The sequence below is a fragment of the Aulonocara sp. 'chitande type north' Nkhata Bay genome, linkage group LG7 (genome assembly GCF_057382095.1).
Source record: "Aulonocara sp. 'chitande type north' Nkhata Bay isolate Kocher_YH1m ecotype deep benthic linkage group LG7, A_spYH_male_GT1.1, whole genome shotgun sequence".
In the NCBI taxonomy this organism is placed as follows: Eukaryota; Metazoa; Chordata; class Actinopteri; order Cichliformes; family Cichlidae; genus Aulonocara; species Aulonocara sp. 'chitande type north' Nkhata Bay.
In genome coordinates this window covers 23,525,796-23,545,065 of record NC_141350.1, presented here as the reverse complement: position 1 = coordinate 23,545,065, position 19,270 = coordinate 23,525,796, and the positions used below count along the sequence as shown (strand labels likewise).

Here is a 19,270-nt window from a genome sequence, read left to right as displayed (position 1 = left end):
ACAGGTGGATTTTAAATTCTACAGGCAAACAGACACAACCGCAGACAAACATCCACCACATGCAGGCAGATTTGGTACTGTGCAAACACAGCTTGCATGCACTACACATGGACACACACACTCTGCCTCGCCTGTGTGAATCAGTAGACATTTGCATATGTCAGGGGTCGTATTCGTCACTGTTCTCTGCTCCCAGTGTGAGTGAGGGGAACCAGATCATCTTCACACACAAACCAGCCGCTTCCCTCCTACAGATTAAACGGCACACATACACACTCCTCACTCACTTGATAGCAGGGGTTCAATTTGGCAACTGGTCCAGTGGTTTTTAAAGGCCCAGTGTGCAATCCAACAGCAATTTGCCTCAGTAGACGGACATTAAGAGCAGGATGAGAAGTCCATTTATTAAAAAAAAATTTTAATAAATGGACTTCTCATTTCAAAGAAGGGTTTTATGTTTAGGCAAACACTTAACACACAGGCTCTCTATCAGAACTTCATTCTTTTCTGTTACTGATTGAAATGAATTGTCACATCAACACCAGTGAAAACAAGATAACCAAACAGACACGCTGCTTCAAAAATGGAAATTAATGTTGGTGGTATTTGTTCTTCATATCTCATACACTGTCACATTTGAACCCAGAGTCCTTCTATGGTGCATTTATAATATTAACGAATAGCAGGAATACAGGCATCATCTTCAGATGTACCTATAGAATTTTTAATTGGGGGAAAAACAGGCTTGGTTTTCTTAAATAAGTACTGCAGTGCATTTTTGTTATTTAGAGAAGACGAGCAATGTTGGTACAATTGCATCTTCCTATTTTGAAGTTTGGTGGGGGGGCTAAAACTATTGTTATATCAAGAAAATCAAAGCAATTCCTGTAAAATTTGGGGAAAACAAACAAAAGGAAGATATGAGCAAATGCTGGTTTGACCCTTCAATAAGCTTGTCTACATAGGGTTAGAGACCACAGGGTTAGATACCAGTCGGCAACCCCCAGCACAACCCAGTATCGTGGCCCACCGGCATGCAGAATCTGCAGCAAGCTGCAGTACCAGCAGCGGTGAATGTTTTATGTTAAGTCAATATGAAAATAATGGCAGGAAAACATAAGAGACGATTAAGCCAGGTGGTTAAAATGTAAATATTAACCACAAGCATAATCGTTTGTGGCACAGAAGGACCCTGGAACCTACTTCATACTTTCCTTAGTCACGGCTGCTTGGCTATTGTTCCAATCTTGCTCTAAAAAAAAAAAAAAAAAAAAAGATTTCTCTTACTTTTTTATTTTTTCTATCAATTGATATCAGTATCAATTTTCCTCTGTATCAACTGGCACTGGTATCAAGTTTGAAATTCTTGTATTGTGACATCCTTGATAGGGGACGAATGGGGTTGTTGCTGTGAAAAGTGAATCCAAAGAGGAAGCACCTTAAATTTGGATTCTTTGTAACGGCTAGCTAGAGGTGACACCTCTGTTTTCAAAAAGAAGTCAGATTGCACAGAAGTCCAAGGAACAGACCAGTTTGGTTCCCTTGATCTCAGTCGAAGCTTGATGGTCTCATTCACTAGTTCCAAGTCTCCTTAAATATAACGTTTGTTTTTTAAATGATGTCTAATTTTAAAATCAAATACACAAGCAGAGTATGATTTAAGGCATTTCTGCTTTGACTGACAGTTGGATTAACAAATATGCATTTAATGACATTTACAAATCATCAAATGCAGATGGCAATGACTTGTTGATGATTGTTGTGATGGCCCATAATGGAAAGAATTGACAATATGTGATTCTAAACAATATCTGAGAAACTCAATAGCTTTGTTTGTCCTAAACACTGTGTACAGATCCTCTCATAGACAGACACACGTGCTCAGACAGGCTTAGGGATTGTAATGCATTTCCTTGTTGTTTTCATCTGTCATTCCTACTTTGTTTTCACCAGCAAACTGTGACACTCATGCCTGTTAACAGCCCGCTAAAAATAACCACGATTGAAAAAAAAACAAAAACCTCCACATTTACATGACATCTTAAAAGTTAAAATCATTTTTTAACTTCTGATCATCCGTGGTTTGTTTATCCTTCGTTTCTTTAGCTGAATTTCCTAAATATTAGCACTTTAGCACCTGAGCACTGCACAGCAAGCACTAGCATTTCTCCTTGGTTGGTGGTGTGTGAACCCATAATTGATGAGCTTCCAGAATTGCGGATTGGACCTTTAAATGTCAGATAGTGAGAAAGGAGGATGAGCATCCCTGCGTTTATGCAAGGAGGCACTTGTGCTGCGTCCATGTCTCTGCTCTGCTGACAGCACTGGCCCCAGTCACACAGCATTAGACCGCATCGGCAGAGCCACGCTCACACTCACATGCACACACAAAAGCGCACACATCCAGGGCCTCGGGCGAGCTCACGTACCATATTCATATTAGCTCATAAAACTGAACAACGGTCCAGTGTTTCTCTTTGGTGCATGCTTGTGTGCTTTTATGTGTGTTTGTGTTTTAGCAATTGTTCCCGCGGTGGGTGGATGTGCTTTGATCACACTGTTTCGACAATTGGGAAAAGCCCATTAAGAAGACGGGAACATTATCAAACTGTTTACGTTAAAAAAAGTCGCATTTGTGGTGCCTTTGTCAATCTCTTCCCCCCCTTAATTAAGGAAGAGTTAAAAGTACTGATGGTGAGGACGTATTGTGTACGGGTGTATGATCAATGGCTTTTTTTTCTCTGCACATTCACATGGAGACCATGTGTCATCCGGTCCTTCATAGCAAGATTAAAGGATGACAGTATATTCAACCAGCTGAGCCCTAGCGCACTGCACTCTGTACACTATGCAACTTATACAGACTCCAGACTGACAGACTGCCAAAACACAGCAAGTTTGAACACTTCTGCAGCCACACAGGAGGCGGGAATAAATTAGGACATGTTTTTTTTTAAGTTTGTACTCAAATTCAGTGTGAAATTTGTGAGGTGGGGAAAATAAACCCATAAAATCTACAAAACATTATTAATAGCTTATCTTGATCTTGACTCGACTCCAGGTCTATTCTAAACGATTAAATGTCAGTTTTGTGGTGGGTGGGACTTTATCAGCAAATCAACCTAACCTGATGTTGCAGGAAGATTTCTAAATCTTCATTTGAAGCTAACAAAACAAAGATTTTCACTAACGGCCACGAATGCTAATGAATACATGATTGCACTAGTCATGATATATCATCAGTTGATGACAGCTAATGCATTCACTTAGGCATAAATTTACAATTAATTAATGCTATAGTTAATTATAACGCAAGCCGTCTCAGTGGAAGGTGTTCCTTTAATAATCAGATGTCACAAAAATAAGTCTCTGGTCTGTCTGATTGCGGTTTTTTTCTGTTATTTTTTTCCTGAGAGGACCTTTCTGTTTTTAAGCTTTTATAAATAGCAGCCTCAGACGTATTTATTTCCATCTTCACCCTTAATGCTTGATGATATCAAGAAAGTATCAGAAACTGCAAATTAATAAATATGTATACCTTCATTATATACAAATAACTGTTTATTTTACTGTATTTCATCTTATCTGTATTATGAACCTTTGAATTTAAGAGCTGTTGGTGCAAGTGAACCTCTTACAGAGTTTATATAGCTGATATATGCTTTACTTAGGTAGGTAAACTCACTGAGACCAAGTTCTCATTTGCAAGAGAGACCTGACTCAGCACATGAAATGAGAAGAGGAAATGTAGCTGTAAGCAGTGATCAGAGGGCCGACTGCATACTCCCTATCATTTTCCATGTGGGGAAAAAAGATGAAAGAAAGAAAGAGGCATATTTAAAAAAAAATGAGGATTACAATAATACTGGTCTGTGCGAATCCTGTTTGTTTCCTGAGCTTCTGGTGACTTAACTCATTTTCATTCTTGATAACATAGAGCCGTTAATGTAGAGTGCCACTGTTTCTATCTAGTTGTTGGTTGACTTTTGTCAGAGTCAAGAAAAACTTTTTTAGACACAAATAATCATGTTATCTTGTTAAATAGAGACTTCATGCTAATATTGCAGTTGGGCTGAACTCCATCTTTCTCTAGCATTAATGTTTTTGTTTAATTATTAGCCGTTAGCCAGTATATAATATTGCTAATAGTTAAACCACTAACAGTAAAACGGGAGCTGTAGTGGCCCTCAACGAATTTCTTATAAAAACTGGGGCATCAGTCCTTAACATGCTTTGCCGAGTTTGTTGCGCTGCTGTTTATGTGTTCAGCTGCTAGTGAGGGGAGGGGCTGTGTCCCCGCCTGTCTGCAGCAGTACTGTGTGGAGTTGTGTGTCAGCTGAAGGCATATCAAATAAAATAAAATAGATTAAATAAAATATTCTGTGTTGGTGTTGGTTTTGTGACATACCAATTGGAGACTTGTCAGGAGCTAGGCCTACCTTAATGCATAAACTGTTTCGTTGTTCTCTTTGAATCTAATGGAGAAAATACATTATATTTTCAAAGTGATGTTTTTAAGAGTTTTAAGTAGCGATTGAGCTTTCATCATTAGAAAAGCATTAACTGACGTCAAAAAGCAACTGAGGGTGGTTTAACGACTTCTGTGGAACCAACCAAACAGTGAAGCTTCCCCCTGCTGGCCGTTAGCAGGAATGCCAGTTAACGGCACTTTCACATCGGCTTCATTTTTCAGACCCGGACACAACATCCAACTTTTTATATACAGTCTGCATTTTTAAAATTCTGTGGTAATGCTCCTTTACTTGGTCAACCTCATCACCATGTCAGTACACAAAGCAGTTGCTGAGGTATGACCTCATTTTCAGTTTCATAGCTTTGCTGTTGGAATTGAAAACGTATCCATAACTTAAGTGCTTTGTCAGCATTAGTATTCCACCATTCAACTATTCACTCTTCAAACAAATTTACAAGTGTGTGAGCTCAGAGTTTTTATGCGCTGGTAGATGACAGGTGGGTGTAAGTACAGTATTGGCTGCTCGAATCCAAATGATATGTCATGTTATTGCTACACGATTGCCTCGCTTTCTTCCCACAAGTGGTCACTCATCAAAACACACTCAAGACTCCTTTGGATGAAGATCCTCAAATGTCAAAAGGAGGACTTTCCTGCATTCAAACTAGGGCTGAACGATTATGGAAAATAATCTAATTGCAATTTTTTGCCCCAATATTGCGATGCGATATGCGATTATTTTTTAAGGTCTTTGTCTTCTGTATTATTAAACAAAGACAAGCAATACATCATATAGTATGGCCAATACTATATTACATTAATTTTAAACTGTTCTTTCCTGGAAGACAGACCTCTGTTATGATGACATGAGGTGATGCATGAATTGATGACTGACATTTTTATTTAACTTCTTCAATCACAACAGTATATTTGAACATACACAATAGTTTATTTTTAGCTTACAAACATCTGAGCATAAAGTGCTGGCAAGGAACCCTGGTGTAAACATTAAAATGAAAGTCAGTACAATGTGCAGATTGCAGAAATATACATAAACAAAATCAGTGGCTTTACCACACTCAGTTTTTCGACATCTGTGAACTACTAGACAGTCATTCAATTAAAAAATAATATTAAATAAATAAAACTAATAAATAAAAAATACACACATCTTACTGATCTCTGCAGTCAGTAACATTACACATAAAGTGCAAACATAATAGCAATTGTATAAACACACACACAAACACGCCTTTAAAGTTTAAAGGCGTGAAATTGGACGGTCTAGTTCTGATTAGCGTCACCGCTGTCTCGGTGGAGTTTAATAAACTCGGCCGTCTGCTTCTTGCTATCTAAAATATAACCAGACACTGGTGTAAATTCTCGACTGTCTCATACTTCTGTTTAATAAGTTTTCTGTTTGACGTTTAGTCAGCTGTGTGAAAACCAAGGAGGAACCCACCCGGGGGATTAATAAAGTTTTATTTTATCTAATCTAATAACTTTAATCTCAGCCAAACCGATTTACTCACGAACAAACAAAACACTGAAAAAAACCCAACAATAACATTTTTAGGTTGTCTAAGTGACTTATATATTACGTTTAACCCGAGCAGCGAAACTCCGCGGTGATCTGAAAATGATGTGCCGGGAGTTGTGCCGTTCTCGGCCGCATCAGTAACCCTCGAGCTCCCGGCTAGCTGTCGAGCTGGTGGGTAGCAGACGCCTCTGAAAACGTCGAAGCACTTTTACAAATATGGGATATCTTGATAAACCGAGCAGATATTTGATGTTTACACAACTACTTTCTCGCCTGAAAATATGTTAAAAGTTTATTTTGTGACCCAGAAAGATTAGTATGAGTAATTTTAAAACTTAGTAGCGGCCGCCATTTCTGGAAACTGGAGTTTGGCTGGGCCGCGCTATGAATTCTGGGATATGGTAGTAATTTGGACAGCCTTCGGCACGTCGCTGTGACGTAATCGGTCTACAAATGCGGCCTCAGGAGGATGCAGCCCATGAATTTGGACATGTCCAGAGTATAATCGCAGCCTTTGCGGTTAGAAAATTGCACTTGATCATGTCGCGATATTATCGTAAATGCGATATATCGTTCAGCCCTAATTCAAACACTCACCACTCCCAGCACCATCATCCTCATCCTCCTCTTCCCTCCTTCCTCTTCTCCTCTCTGAACTATCACCATGCTACAAGGCAAAAGTTCGAGTGACATTTAATTAGGGAGTTTTCCTCTCATGCTGGGGTCCAGAGGGGCGGACTAGCTCTCAGCTGACATCTTAGCATTGTTTTGTTCAGTGTTAAATACCCTTCAGTCAATCTGACTGTCTCCTGTCTCTTTTCCCCTCCCTGCTTCTAATTCAACAGTTTGTGTCCTGTACACTCAAGGAATAGCCAACAAGGAATGGAGAGAGGTGAGTACAGCGGTGGGATTGTGAAGGCATTGTGTATAAATGGCAGCAGTGCAGCTTTTCAGTGAGTCACGCTAAAGCCGTTTAAATCCTTTTTTTTTTTCAAGTTTGCCTGTGGGCCATTTGTTGAATGATGAAACAATTGCTAGTAATGGTGTTTTTGGGACATTTGTGTTAGTTTGAATTGACCAAATTTAACCAAGCTCACTCTGTTCTTGTGCTTTCTTGTGTTAATGATAGAATCTTAACAGTTATGTGCAGACATTTCTTTTTGGAAAGCATGAAAATGTTTAATTATGTTGCTGTCATTTGGTGCGCATCCATATTTATCCATTTGTGTAATTAAACTAGCTTAGCGAGTGCTATGTGGGCTAGAGATCTTTACAGGCCATCTTTCAGGTGTCAGTGAGACCATGGCCTGATTTGGACTAATGCAATAAATCTATGCTGTAACTTTCCACATAACTTGAGATGCACTTCTCGAGAAATGTAACTACATGTCGGGTCGACGTTCAGTCTGCGACGACTGAATTACTTGTGCATGGGTCATAAAATTGTCTTTGCTACTATAAGATGAGACTATAAATATGAGTAAGGTTATGTTGCTGTGCTCCATCATTGCATGGAGATATTCCCGTGACAGTTAAGGAGAAAGGCACAGTTTCGGGAAACACTAATATGATTCCATTCACAAAACGTCTTCTTATCCCAAGTCAAATAGCACACACAATATCTCATGTGACCAAGTTAGAGTTCCTGGTGAATAAATGAATGAACAAGAAAGCAGTTTTTAAAGGAGTGGCACATGTTGTGTATGTGCTGAAGGGGAAATTTAAATATTACTAGAATTAGCCTAGTTTCATGAAAAAGTGTCTGACATGAAGCTGGTGTGCTTATATGCTGTATGATTCAGATTGTCAGTTGTCAATGTCAGTGTGTCCCGCCCCCTTATTGCTCCCAGTAATAAAATATCACCTCTGTCATTTCCCTTCTAGTTTGGTAGGACAGAAGTCATCGACAACACCCTCAACCCCGACTTTGTCCGCAAGTTCATCCTTGACTATTTCTTCGAGGAGAGACAGAATCTACGCTTTGACCTGTAAGTTAACAGCTGACTTATCCGTGCTAATGTGTGCGCGCGTGTGTTTGTTATTGTGTACTAGCGTGTGTTGCGCAGACACGGGTGCTGCTCTGTGTGAGGCGAAGTTGAGTTAGGACTGAAATATTCATGGCTTGCGCTGAGGGAGATGTACGTCTTCTCTCTTCTAAATAAAAGACAAGTTTTCGTGCCACTTTTTCACCAGCGTTTTCATTTTGAACTCATCCCATTTGTTCATTGCTTTGTGACAAAATAGGGCCAGATGGCCACGGTGAATCACACATTTTTTGATGTCTATGATTCGCTTGTTGTTGGTTATTTCATCTTGGGTTCTACTAAAAAGACAAGTTTGTCATAGAGATATTTTAAGAGCGTCAACATACCACATCTGCCTTTTTTTTTTTTAAGCCCCAGCCTTATTTTTCTAAATGTGAAGTTCTGTGTGGTGTGCATAAAAGCCCTTATGAGAGTAACAAATGACCTCCTTTTAACAGCAGATGCAGAAGATTGCTCGGTCCTAATCCTTTTAGACCTAAGTGCATCGTTTGACACAGTTGATCATACAATTTTAATTGACTGCCTTAAGCACTGGGCGGGTATCTCTGGGTCAGTGCAGAGTTTCTTGCCGCTCACATAGAAGTTGTTATGCTAAAGGAGCTGATTTTTCCATCTGCCACATCAGAAAACAACCGACACCTTCCCTCAAGACCCCCTCCTGTTCTTTCCCCCTCCCACCTTTCCTGCATGTAATTTTGCACTCTTTGCAGACATAATTTGTACGCTCATTAAAATTCAGAATATTTCCTGGTGTGTGAGTTTGTGTCACAACAGGCAACACACAAATTTGACGAATACATTAATATTTTTTTAGTCCAGAGTTTTGATCTAAAAACATCGGCTCACTTTATGGCAACACTTTGAGGCCATGCTGTAGTTTTGACTCGCTGACTTTAGAGATCACACTAAACCTTCTACAAATCTTTTATAAATACATACTCCTGGGTTGGCTGTAGCTCAGGAGGTAGAGCAGGTCACCTACCGGTACTGATCGGGAGGTTGGAGGTTTGAGCCCAAGCTCCTCCAGTCTGCATGCCAAGTATCCTTGGGCAAGATACTAACCCCAAGTTGCTCTCCGTATGAATGTGTGTGAGTGTAGTTAGAAAGCACTCAGTATAGAGGTAGTGCTTGTGATAATGGGTGTGACTGGGTGAATGTGGTGTGTTGTATAGAGCGCTTTGAGTAGTCCGTTTTGAGAGTAGAAAAGCGCTATATAAGAATCAGTCCATTTACCATTTACAATATGTAATAATAAATTACCAGTGGGAAAAAGCTGACCTCAGAGGAGTGAGTTGTGGTGGTGGTGGACTGATCTGCATTGGCACACTGCATTGGTGCGGGTGGACCACAATAAACCATTTAATAAGTTTAATCCAAAGGCTGTGCTTGTGCGCATGTGACTGACTATGAGTAGGCATTGCTAGTCTGTTGGTAGAAAAGAAGCTGATGAATAACTGTGATTGCGAAGCATGAATCACATGGCTAAAGCAGATCATCTCTTTAAAGATTAAAAATTGTGAAACTAAATATAAAAAACCCCAAACATTTAAATCATCGCATTTATCCCTGCTGAGGCTGTGTTTTCACTGAGAGCCTTGTGTCAGGTTTGTTTCTTTGTACCAGGCTGAGTTTCATCAAACTACTACGGCCACAGAAAGAAGCCGATACGATGTGGCTCTGGATCATTTTTCTTTAACGTTGTGCTGGCTGGGTATTGGCTCTAGTGGAGATCTGCACTTTCAGAGTGCCCCTCTTTCATCTGACTCCCTGTCAGCAAGATTAGAGAAAACCACCAAGCTAAATTTAACAAAACTTGACGGAGAGGTCGAGTGTAGGCAGAGGACAAAGCCATTAAATCAGGGTGTCGAATCATTTCATTTTGTCAACCGCACACAGCTCGATTGGCTCTCTAGTGGGCTGACCAGTAAAACCGCTGCAGAATGACCGATTGAAAACACCTCTGAAGTTTTGCCTTTGTTTTAGTGCAAAGAATTAAAAGTACATGTTGAAACATTTGCATTTAATGAAGTTTAAAAAAAGTACCCAGATGAACAGCCTAAGATGTTTCTAGAAAAAAGAGAGCTCAGTCCTTTTTTTCTCAGTCAGTCTTTTCACTTCTCCATTTCTATTGCTGTAAGTCAAAAACAGACATTTACACATCTCGGCTTAGCCACTTTACTTAAATGCAGTTTTATCTTTGTCAGTACGAGGCTGTAAAACTGATGGTTCGGACTCAGACTACCACTCTCCGAATACGAGGAGGGCCAGATTTGATCTGGTTCTGGTCCCTTTTTCTTTCACTTAATTGTGCTCTCTTTATATTTATGCATTTTTAAATGCACGTGGCTTTTTAAAAATGGTGTGGTACCACAGTATCTGGTAGAAAATACACAAAACAACACAAGGAAAATATAAAATATAGCTAGTACGTATGTCCCTCAAACAAATTTAATCAGTAGCTCAATGAACAAAAGAACAGTTTCCAAAATTTTCACAAGGCTGAGTTTTATTGAACACTTGTTTTACGTAAAGTTATTTCAGCTTAGTAAAATAGCTGGTGGACAATTGGCAGTTAGGCTTATTTGCATTATTGGCTATGAAGCCTGTGCAACAGTGTGAAAGTTGTCCTAGTTGGTTCATGAGGCATATTGACACTGACAGATTTTCTTATGAATTAGGAATCTGACAAAATCAAGCTGCTTATTATAGCTAATGGTATAACATGTACATGCTCTGTTATCCACACACATACTGTACATACATGCTGTATGCATCTCCAGCCGTGGTGTATGAAAATGAACAGAGAAATGGCATTAATAGACAAACTATCAAAGCAAGACTGCAGTGCATTTTTTTCCTATTGTGTTCAAGCCTCACACATCATCATTGTATTTTCCTGTGGTAGCTCATGAAATATGGAATGGCTCTTTTGTTTGTTCACTTGTTGGCCTGTCAGCATGGCCGCATGCTGCTCACAAGCTGTGGGAGGTTATAGTTAAGGTCAAGGAGGGATTCTGGGTGTGAGTTTGTGTGTAGATGCAAAGTGCTTGTGCAGGTAGTGTATTGTACTTTAAGTTGGTTAATGGTTTGTGTCAGACACTCTGGATTGTTTGAATACATTTAGTCATGTAGATATGCACTGTGTGTTCCACTTTGTTTGAGGTGTAAGTATTTATATGTGTGCGTTAGTGTTTTTTTTAAAGGGTACATGTTAAGAATATATGATGGGGCTGGGAGATGTATAGCTCTTTTATTCTTGTTAAAAATATTTACTGCTAAACAAAATTAAAGTAACACTTTGTAAAGACATCAGATCACAAAGGAAAGAAATATTATGCTGGATAGCTATACTGACATAGAGTGGGTAACAGTTTGGTAGAAATGAAAATGATCAGCCTACCGGCGGCTAAATTCAAAAACACCAAAAAATAAAAATGAAAAATGATGGACTAAAGCATAATGTCTCAGATATGTTCTATTGGATTTAAGTCAGGCAAGTGTGGGGGACAGTCAATGGTATCAGTTCCTTCATCCTCCAGGAACTGCCTGCATACTCTAGACCATAGGTGTCAAACTCTGGCTAATTACATTTGGCCCGCGAAGCCATACCAAATTTGCAAAACTTGTTTGAGTCCATAAGAAAAGATTCATTCTTATATCTGGAGGAATTTTTTTTTTTCAATAAATATTAATGTAAGCCCGCGACTTTGTTCCAGTTTTGAATTTTGGCCCACTGTGTATTTGAGTTTGACACCCCTGCTCTAGACACATGAGGCCAGGCCTTGTTGTGCACCAGGAGGAACCCAGGACCCACTGTACTAGCGTAGGATTTCATCCATGGCAGGCAGTCAGGGTGCCGCTGCCTTGCCTGTAGAGGTCTGTGCATCCCTCCGGAGATATGCCTCCCCTGACCATCACTGAACCACCACCAAACCAATCATGCTGAACGATGTTACAGGCAGTATAATGCTCTCCATGGCTTCTCCAGACCCTTTCACGGCTGTCACGTGTGTTCAGGGTAATATATATATATATATATATATATATATATATATGTATATATATATATATATATATATATATATATATATATATATATATATATATATATATATATATATATATATATATGGGGTGCAACGATACTCGTATCGATATTGAACCGTTCGATACAGTGCTTTCGGTGCTTTTGGTTCGGTACGCATATGTATCGAACAATACAAAATTTGTAATTTATTTTATCAACTTTCCTTCTGACGATGCCGTCTGTGTTGAGCGCTCAGTGAATCTGCGTTTGACTACTCCGCCTAGGCTGCACTGTCGAGTGCAGATCCACTGAGCGTTCGACACAGACAGCATCATCAGAAGGAAGAGCGCAGGGCAAGCTAGCGAGACAGAAGTTAAGCTCTCCTTGCAATATGGCAAATTGAACCTTTCCCACTCTCATTCAGATCTGGCGTTTGGAATTATTTTGGTTTTCATGTGACGTATGACCCTGAAGGTAAGCAAGTCATGGACTAAAGTAAAACAGTATGTTGGATGTGCCATGCAATGCTCAATTACATGGGTGGGAACTAGTGTGTTAGCGCAGTTAGCTCGTTAACGTGTTGGCCGTCTAGCCCCACGCAGGGGTAGCTCGTTAACGGAGATTTGCCGTGTTGTGGCGTTAACGTCATTTCAACGAGATTAACGCTGACAGCACTAGTGGGAACACAACGAATATGACTGCACATTTACGCCGACATCATCCTAGTGCAAAGACAAGTGGAAGCAGACAAAAACAACAAGCATGCATGCTACAAACTTTACCCGAGTCATTTAGACAGCCGTTAGCACATGATTCTCCTTATGGGGACCTGATATGTTTAATATTGTGGCGAGCTCAGACAATGAGGAGACGGAGGTATCGTTTGGTCTTGCTTCCCGTGAGCTAGCCAGGGAGCACAGCCGTTTATTGACATCTGCAGAAGAACACTGCCGCTAGCTAACTGCTCAGCGCGGCAACAGCACAGAACAACAACAACACACAGGGCGCCCTCTGACCCCGGAAGGACACACCGTTGCAGCGAGAAGGCGTCACCCGTCACTATGGCAACATAAACAAAACATAACTGTACAAACAGAACCCCGAACAGCCCTGACCCGCTACATAGCCCCCACCTAAGGGGTCAGTCGTCCCCGATGACCCCATTACCCCACACAAAGTCCTGCAAATGTCCAGGTGCCTTCTTTTGGCGCACCGGCCGGTCACGACCGGCGGGGAAAAGTCACTAGGGTCAGAACATGGGGTGCCACCATCATCCCACTTCTGACACCAATGTGGCGAGCTCAGACAACGAGGAGACGGAGGTGTCGTTTGGTCTTGCTTCCCGTGAGCTAGCCAGGGAGCACAGCCGTTTATTGACATCTGTAGAAGAACACTGCCGCTAGCTAACTGCTCAGCACGGCAACCGCACAGCAACAGCAACAACAACACACAGGGCGCCCTCTGACCCCGGAAGGACACACCGTCGCAGCGAGAGGGCGTCACCCGTCACTATGGCAACATAAACAAAACATAACTGTACAAACAGAACCCCGAACAGCCCTGACCCGCTACAATATGCTGCTGAGAATATAGCCCAGAAGAAGCGTATAGTATAGCTTTTATTTTGGAAAGAGCCATTTCTCTGTAATAAACTCTCTTTTCCAAAGATGAGTGATTCCTCAATCAGATACAGGTGTTACCGCGCCAGATCCGCGGCCCCGACCGTAGTAAGGAAACCTCTGGCAGTTACTTGAAGGTTCCGTAACTGACTCGTAGCCGGTGATGTGCCAAAAAGTGATTGTCTGCCAAAAACTGATTTCCGGTATTTGCCAAAAACTGATTGCTCGTATTTAAACTGGTATAAGTAACTTGTTGGCCTATAATATGTGAAACATATGTCAAATGCATGCCTCATGGATGACACAAAGTCATATTGAGCCACAAACAACATTCGTGTAACAAGGTAGAAGCCGCAATCAGTTTTTGGCAGCGACTTTTATAGAACCTTTATTTATGCAGTTAAAAAAAATCTCATTAACATTAAAAATGTCTTTTGTAAGAGTAAGACAGCAGAAATGGCAGCAAATATTACAATAGTTCTGTAAAAATATTGTAAGTGGGGAAAAAGGACCGGATTGGTTATAATGTGAGTACAATAACACAGAGTTATAAAGATACTTGAAAAAACAGATAATCTTTTAATTCTATATATAACCCCTTTGTAAACGCTGTTCACCGAAGTCTATTTACCAACATACGTAAAGATATTACACATAAAAAATACACGGAAACATTGGAAATCACTTTTTGGCAGGCAATCACTTTTTGGCACAACACCGGCAACAGCTTACTATACAGGTCGACTCCGCTAGCAAAAAGATCGAAGGAGGCGTAGGAAACTGCTTCACCGAACTTTATTTCTTCTCTAAGGCACGAACACCGCGTACAGTGAGCTGAAACAGTTTACTCACAGCGAGCATCGCCGACACAACTCTGGCTGTCGAGGGGGTTATTATATTCCTTTTATTTATTTTCTTTTAGTCTCTTCTGTAGCTAACCGTTACTTTTTCCCCTTCTCCGCTCTCTCTCTTCATACACACACCAGGCAGTCCCGCTACACACATCCCGAATACATTTCCCATCAGGCTTCATCCTTAAAGGGCCATGCCTGTAACACAGGGCTTGCAAAATCGCTAGCCTCGGGACGTCGGGCTAGCGAGAGGGTGACGCCCTCTCGCTAGCCCGACGGTGTGTCCTTCCGGGGTCAGAGGGCGCCCTGTGTGTTGTTGTTGTTGCTGTGCGGTTGCCGTGCTGAGCAGTTAGCTAGCGGCAGTGTTCTTCTGCAGATGTCAATAAACGGCTGTGCTCCCTGGCTAGCTCACGGGAAGCAAGACCAAACGACACCTCCGTCTCCTCGTTGTCTGAGCTCGCCACATTGGTGTCAGAAGTGGGATGATGGTGGCACCCCATGTTCTGACCCTAGTGACAACCCCGACGTCCCGGGGCTAGCGATTTTTCCAGTCGGACTACCAAAATCTATCTCTTCCCTGCCCGTCGGGCTATTGTAGGAAAAATATATGTCAATGCTTTTGCATTCTTTCAGAAATGTAGCTGGGTAATTATGTCATTGGCATCGGTGAGCCACTGTCAATATGTGACATATTGAAGTCGCGTTTGAATTTGCGCTTGTTTTTTTGCTTTCACTTTGCAATCGTGCGAACGGTGTATAGAGAGCGACAGCACTGATCTGTGAGTGATGATAATTTGTGCACCAATTCCTCTGACATCGTCTTATTAATCGTTAGCTTACTATGCAAACATGACAAGTGAAATCTCCCGCAGCAAGCTTAAACATGTGAGAGGTTGATCGCGCAGAGAATCGCTGAGCTTATGTGAGTGAGTGTGTAAAAGCATTTCAGTTCTGCTGAGCCAAATAAGACAGGTCAGGTTGAAGAAGTGACAGCCAAAGAAAAGCTTACCACAAAACGGAGAAGTTATGACAAATCAGACTATGAGGCAAAAAGAAAGTGCAGCTTTATGGTTTCATGGACAAAAGAATTTCTGTGGCTGCAATATGACGAACTATATAACCAGGGCTGCACATAAGTGGTCCGCAGGTGCGCATTCGCTGTCATAATAAAAAACACGCACAAGGGTTAGGGTTAAATTTTAAAACTGTACTTTTGAGTTAAAATATATATTTATAATTTTAATAAATGACAAATTAAAAATGCATGAACATTTTTTTGTATCGAAAAAATATCGAACCGTGACACCAAAGTATCGAACCGAACCGAACCGTGAATTTTGTGTATCGTTGCACCCCTAATATACATACATGTATGTATGTATGTATGTATGTATGTATGTATGTATGTATATATATATATATATATATATATATATATATATATATATATATATATACACACACATATGTGTGTGTGTGTGTGTGTGTGTGTGTGTGTGTATATATATATATATATATACAGTGGGGCAAAAAAGTATTTAGTCAGCCACCGATTGTGCAAGTTCCCCCACCTAAAATGATGACAGAGGTCAGTAATTTGCACCAGAGGTACACTTCAACTGTGAGAGACAGAATGTGAAAAAAAAATCCATGAATCCACATGGTAGGATTTGTAAAGAATTTATTTGTAAATCAGGGTGGAAAATAAGTATTTGGTCAATAAGAAAAATACAACTCAATACTTTGTAACATAACCTTTGTTGGCAATAACAGAGGTCAAACGTTTACTATAGGTCTTTACCAGGTTTGCACACACAGTAGCTGGTATTTTGGCCCATTCCTCCATGCAGATCTTCTCGAGAGCAGTGATGTTTTGGGGCTGTCGCCGAGCAACACGGACTTTCAACTCCCGCCACAGATTTTCTATGGGGTTGAGGTCTGGAGACTGGCTAGGCCACTCCAGGACTTTCAAATGCTTCTTACGGAGCCACTCCTTTGTTGCCCGGGCGGTGTGTTTTGGATCATTGTCATGTTGGAAGACCCAGCCTCGTTTCATCCTCAAAGTTCTCACTGATGGAAGGAGGTTTTGGCTCAAAATCTCACGATACATGGCCCCATTCATTCTGTCCTTAACACGGATCAGTCGTCCTGTCCCCTTGGCAGAAAAACAGCCCCATAGCATGATGTTTCCACCCCCATGCTTCACAGTAGGTATGGTGTTCTTGGGATGCAACTGAGTATTCTTCTTCCTCCAAACACGACGAGTTGAGTTTATACCAAAAAGTTCTACTTTGGTTTCATCTGACCACATGACATTCTCCCAATCCTCTGCTGTATCATCCATGTGCTCTCTGGCAAACTTCAGACGGGCCTGGACATGCACTGGCTTCAGCAGCGGAACACGTCTGGCACTGCGGGATTTGATTCCCTGCCGTTGTAGTGTGTTACTGATGGTGACCTTTGTTACTTTGGTCCCAGCTCTCTGCAGGTCATTCAGGTCCCCCCGTGTGGTTCTGGGATCTTTGCTCACCGTTCTCATGATCATTTTGACCCCACGGGATGAGATCTTGCGTGGAGCCCCAGATCGAGGGAGATTATCAGTGGTCTTGTATGTCTTCCATTTTCTGATGATTGCTCCCACAGTTGATTTTTTCCACACCAAGCTGCTTGCCTATTGTAGATTCACTCTTCCCAGTCTGGTGCAGGTCTACAATACTTTTCCTGGTGTCCTTCGAAAGCTCTTTGGTCTTGGCCATGGCGGAGTTTGGAGTCTGACTGTTTGAGGCTGTGGACAGGTGTCTTTTATACAGATGATGAGTTCAAACAGGTGCCATTCATACAGGTAACGAGTGGGGGACAGAAAAGCTTCTTACAGAGAACGTTACAGGTCTGTGAGAGCCAGAGACTTTCCTTGTTTGAGGTGACCAAATACTTATTTTCCACCCTAATTTACGAATAAATTCCTTACAAATCCTACCATGTGGATTCATGGATTTTTTTTTCACATTCTGTCTCTCACAGTTGAAGTGTACCTCTGGTGCAAATTACTGACCTCTGTCATCATTTTAGGTGGGGGAACTTGCACAATCGGTGGCTGACTAAATACTTTTTTGCCCCACTGTATATATATACATGTATATCTCCAGAAAATCTTATGTATGCAAACACACGTTGCAACTTCATATCTTGTGTGCGTTTTTTTTTTTTTTTTTGACAGCGAATGCGCACCTGCGGACCACTTATGTGCAGCCCCGATTATATAGCTCGTCATATTGCAGCCACAGAAATTCTTTTGTTCATGAAACCATAAAGCTGCACTTTCTTTATATATATATATATATATATATATATATATATATATATATACACACACACATATATATATGTGTATATATATATATATATATATTAGGGGTGCAACGATACACAAAATTCACGGTTCGGTTCGGTTCGATACTTTGGTGTCACGGTTCGATATTTTTTCGATACAAAAATAATGTTCATGCCTTTTTAATTTGTCATTTATTAAAATTATAAATATATATTTTAACTCAAAAGTACAGTTTTTAAATTTAACCCTAACGCTTGTGCGCGTTTTTTATTTTGACAGCGAATGCGCACCTGCGGACCACTTATGTGCAGCCCTGGTTATATAGCTCGTCATATTGCAGCCACAGAAATTCTTTTGTCCATGAAACCATAAAGCTGCACTTTCTTTTTGCCTTATAGTCTGATTTGTTATAACTTCTCCGTTTTGTGGTAAGCTTTTCTTTGGCTGTCACTTCTTCACCCCGACCTGTCTTATTTGGCTCAGCAGAACTCAAATATATATACTGCTGCTTTTACACACGGACTCACACAATGCTCAGCGATGCTCTGCGCGATCAACCTCTCACATGTTTAAGCTGCGGGAGATTTCACTTGTCATGTTTGCATAGTAAGCTAACGATTGATAAGACGATGTCAGAGGAATTGGTGCACAAATTATCATCACTCACAGATCAGTGCTGTCGCTCTCTATACACCGTTCGCACGATTGCAAAGTGAAAGCAAAAAAACAAGCGCAAATTCAAATGCGATTTCAATATGTCACATATTGACAGTGGCTCACCGATGCCAATGACATAATTACCCAGCTACATTTCTGAAAGAATGCAAAAGCATTGACATATAATTTTCCTACAATAGCCCGACGGGCAGGGCAGAGATAGATTTTGGTAGCCCGTCTGAAAAAAATCGCTAGCCCCAGGACGTCGGGCTAGCGATTTTGCGAGCCCTGTATCTGATTGAGGAATCACTCATCTTTGGAAAAGAGAGTTTATTACAGAGAAATGTCTCTTTCCAAAATAAAAGCTATACTATCCGCTTCTTCTGGGCTATATTCTCAGCAGCATAAGGAGAATCATGTGCTAACAGCTGTCTAAATGACTTGGCTAAAGTTAGTAGCATGCTTGTTGTTTTTGTCTTTGCACTAGGATGATGTCGGCGTAAATGTGCAGTCATATTCGTTGTGTTCCCACTAGTGCTTTCAGGTTAATCTCGTTGAAATGACCTTAACGCCACAACACGGCAAATCTCCGTTAACGAGCTACCGCCGATCGCCCCGTGCATGGGGCTAGACGGCCAACACGTTAACGAGCTAACTGCGCTAACACACTAGCTCCCACCCATGTAATTGAGCATTGCGTGGCACATCCAACATACTGTTTTACTT

At 41.0% G+C, this 19,270-nt stretch overlaps 1 protein-coding gene across 3 annotated transcripts in view; it reads left to right on the top strand.

Moving 5' to 3' along the window:
* The window catches only part of LOC147325158 (copine-8-like), a 94,493-nt gene that overhangs the window by 19,968 nt on the left and 55,255 nt on the right, over window positions 1-19,270 (top strand). For all 3 annotated transcript variants that reach the window (XM_086299511.1, XM_086299512.1, XM_086299513.1), the window contains exons 3-4: window positions 6,860-6,906; window positions 7,899-8,002. In XM_086299511.1, coding sequence (XP_086155637.1) covers window positions 6,860-6,906; window positions 7,899-8,002 — 151 coding nt within the window. The remainder of the gene's footprint in view (window positions 1-6,859; window positions 6,907-7,898; window positions 8,003-19,270) is intronic.